Consider the following 2,421-nt stretch of genomic DNA (forward strand, 5'->3'; position numbering starts at 1 on the left):
GGGAGAAAAACAGGAACAGAAACTACAACATTATCAGGTAGTGCAGGTGATGGAGAGTCTGACAGCGGCCGGGATGAATGACTCGGTTATGTCGCTTATTGATTCTTAATTTTCAGTTAAACTTTCCATCTCCAATGCTATCTGTATTGTGAGAAGTGACGCTGTCCTTAGTTAGAAGATTGCCTACTTTACTGCTTTATTATCGAGTTAATAGGCTAGTTTTTTCGTGTCGGCCACTGTGCATTTCCTGAGGTTCTAAGGGCGTGCACTCACAGAGGAAAACATATCGGCGCCTATGAAAGCAGATAATGCAGTGTTCGCATAAAGAAAATAGCAGAGTCACTTGTTATGTAAGGCGACCAAAGCACATAACCACAACCATCAAGAGATGGGAATAAAGATTTGAAAACATAGTTTTACTCAGCTGACAGTTCAGACAGGACTGTTGTTTAAACAGATGACACTTTGTATACCATATGTTTCCTCTTTTATTGCCACAGTGTGTTCAGTTCTGCCTTCTAAACTTAGCCCGTCTGCTCAGCCATTTTTCACAGTTTTTGACCCGCATGGCCGAAATCTTTATTGAGCGCCCAACCATTTGTTGGTGCCGCAGACGTGTCCGTGTACACCAGCTGACGACCTCTGTCTGTGTCTCTCTGCAGGGGTATGAGTGCTGTGTGTGTCTACACGATACAAGATATTGAAAACATCTTCACAACCTCCAAATTTAAAGGCGGCGACGATCAGTCCCAGAGGCCTAGACAGGTGAGTGTCATGCAAATTCATCTGAGTAATTATATACTGTAGGTATATAATAATTAACTCTTGAGTGTTTGAGTACATTATTTAAGTATCCGCTTTATTATTGTTCTCTTTTTTTGTATTTTAAAGCCGCTATTTCTAGAAATTCCCACTTTTACACCACCCATCAGAAGAGATACAGACAGCAATGTACGCTGCTATGCCATTCCATCCTTGGTTTCAATGTCAGTCTGACGCTAAATGATGTTTGTAGCCATGAAATGTATATTTAGGAACATTCTTCTAAAGCTTCTACATGCTTCTTCTTTTGAAACGATACAGCCAGAAACATTAAAAAGTAAGCCAGTCTGAAATCAAGGAACCATTACTAAGTTCTTACATTATTATTGTAAAGTGCATGTGTGGAAAGCTTGACAGGCTTTAACAACAGTAACGTATGCCATTTTCATCAGTGTGTTGCAGACAGCACAAAGATTCCTTTAGAAGCTCTGAGGATGATCATGATGGAAGTTGAGCTGGACGAATGGGTCCGGCCCGTTCACGACTCCAGCCCACTTCTCTTTAATCACCACAGTTACACTCACATCTGCGTTGACAGTTCCCAGAACAATCACCCCGCCGTCCTGTTCCTGTCTCTAAGTGAGTATAAAGTAATGTGAAGGTATGTCGATACTAAGAATAGTATATTGTACTGTACGTTGAAGGATTAAAACGCACACAGGTTTGTTTACATTTGCCACATTGGGAGGAAAAGCATTTACACAACTTATTGCTTGCCATTTTAAATAAGCAAGAACAGTTTAGCTCAGGGTGATGCAGCTCTAAATACTAATTTCAAGTATCTGGTTGGGGAAAAAAAAGGCCTGCAGGTGCTCGCAGCTTGATTCAGCCAAGTCCTGTTTGGCTTAGACTGAAAATAGCACTGTAGAGGAGTTGGAGAGAGCAGAATTGAAGGTTTTATGCATGATCCCATCACCTAGAAGCTTACTGTAAAGATGATCTTTTACACTGACTGCTTCCTGGAAAAGGTTGCCACTTTTTCTCGTAAGATTGAACTTGGTTTGACCTCTTAAAGCTAGCTGCAGCTGCATAGCGGAAAGGGAGGAATGTTCTCTTTGGGTGTTTGGAACCACCCAACATCAGTCAGAGTGATGACTATCTCCAGATAGTCTGAGGAGGACAGGAGGCCTGTACTGCAAAGCAAGATGCGGTGTTAACGAGTTAACTTAAGGTTCAACCCTGGGTTTTCTGTATCACGACGGTGGATCACTTGGGACCGGGTTAAATCGCCGTGGTAACTTATGCTGAACACCTAACCTGCTCGGGAGCAGGTTATGTTGGAGATTAGAGATCAACCGGTGTGAAAGCACCGCCAACTGACCAATCAAAACCGCAGCACCGTTCTTAGAAGATCCGGTGGTGCTCGGCGCTCATAAAAGTTAAAACATTTAGAGACCGGACATTTTTATGAAAGATATAGATTTATAGACACATCGGTTTGAATTATGATTTTATATTTTTTTATTTGCTCTCATGGTTGCTTTCCACTGCCAGGGTTGCGACTGAAATGAAAAAAACAAACTAAGGCTAACAAGCTAAAACAACAACAGTTTATTTATTAATTATTATTATTATGGTCAGATCCTGTGCCTGACTGAT

The 2,421-nt window shown here is 41.5% G+C and overlaps 1 protein-coding gene across 2 annotated transcripts in view; it reads left to right on the plus strand.

Annotated features, from left to right (window-relative positions):
- The window catches only part of LOC116689891 (semaphorin-7A), an 18,041-nt gene that overhangs the window by 6,019 nt on the left and 9,601 nt on the right, over positions 1-2,421 (plus strand). For both annotated transcript variants that reach the window (XM_032516566.1, XM_032516556.1), the window contains exons 9-10: positions 663-765; positions 1,215-1,401. In XM_032516566.1, the coding sequence (XP_032372457.1) occupies positions 663-765; positions 1,215-1,401 (290 nt within the window). The remainder of the gene's footprint in view (positions 1-662; positions 766-1,214; positions 1,402-2,421) is intronic.

Source organism: Etheostoma spectabile, chromosome 1 (genome assembly GCF_008692095.1).
Source record: "Etheostoma spectabile isolate EspeVRDwgs_2016 chromosome 1, UIUC_Espe_1.0, whole genome shotgun sequence".
Lineage (NCBI taxonomy): Eukaryota > Metazoa > Chordata > Actinopteri > Perciformes > Percidae > Etheostoma > Etheostoma spectabile.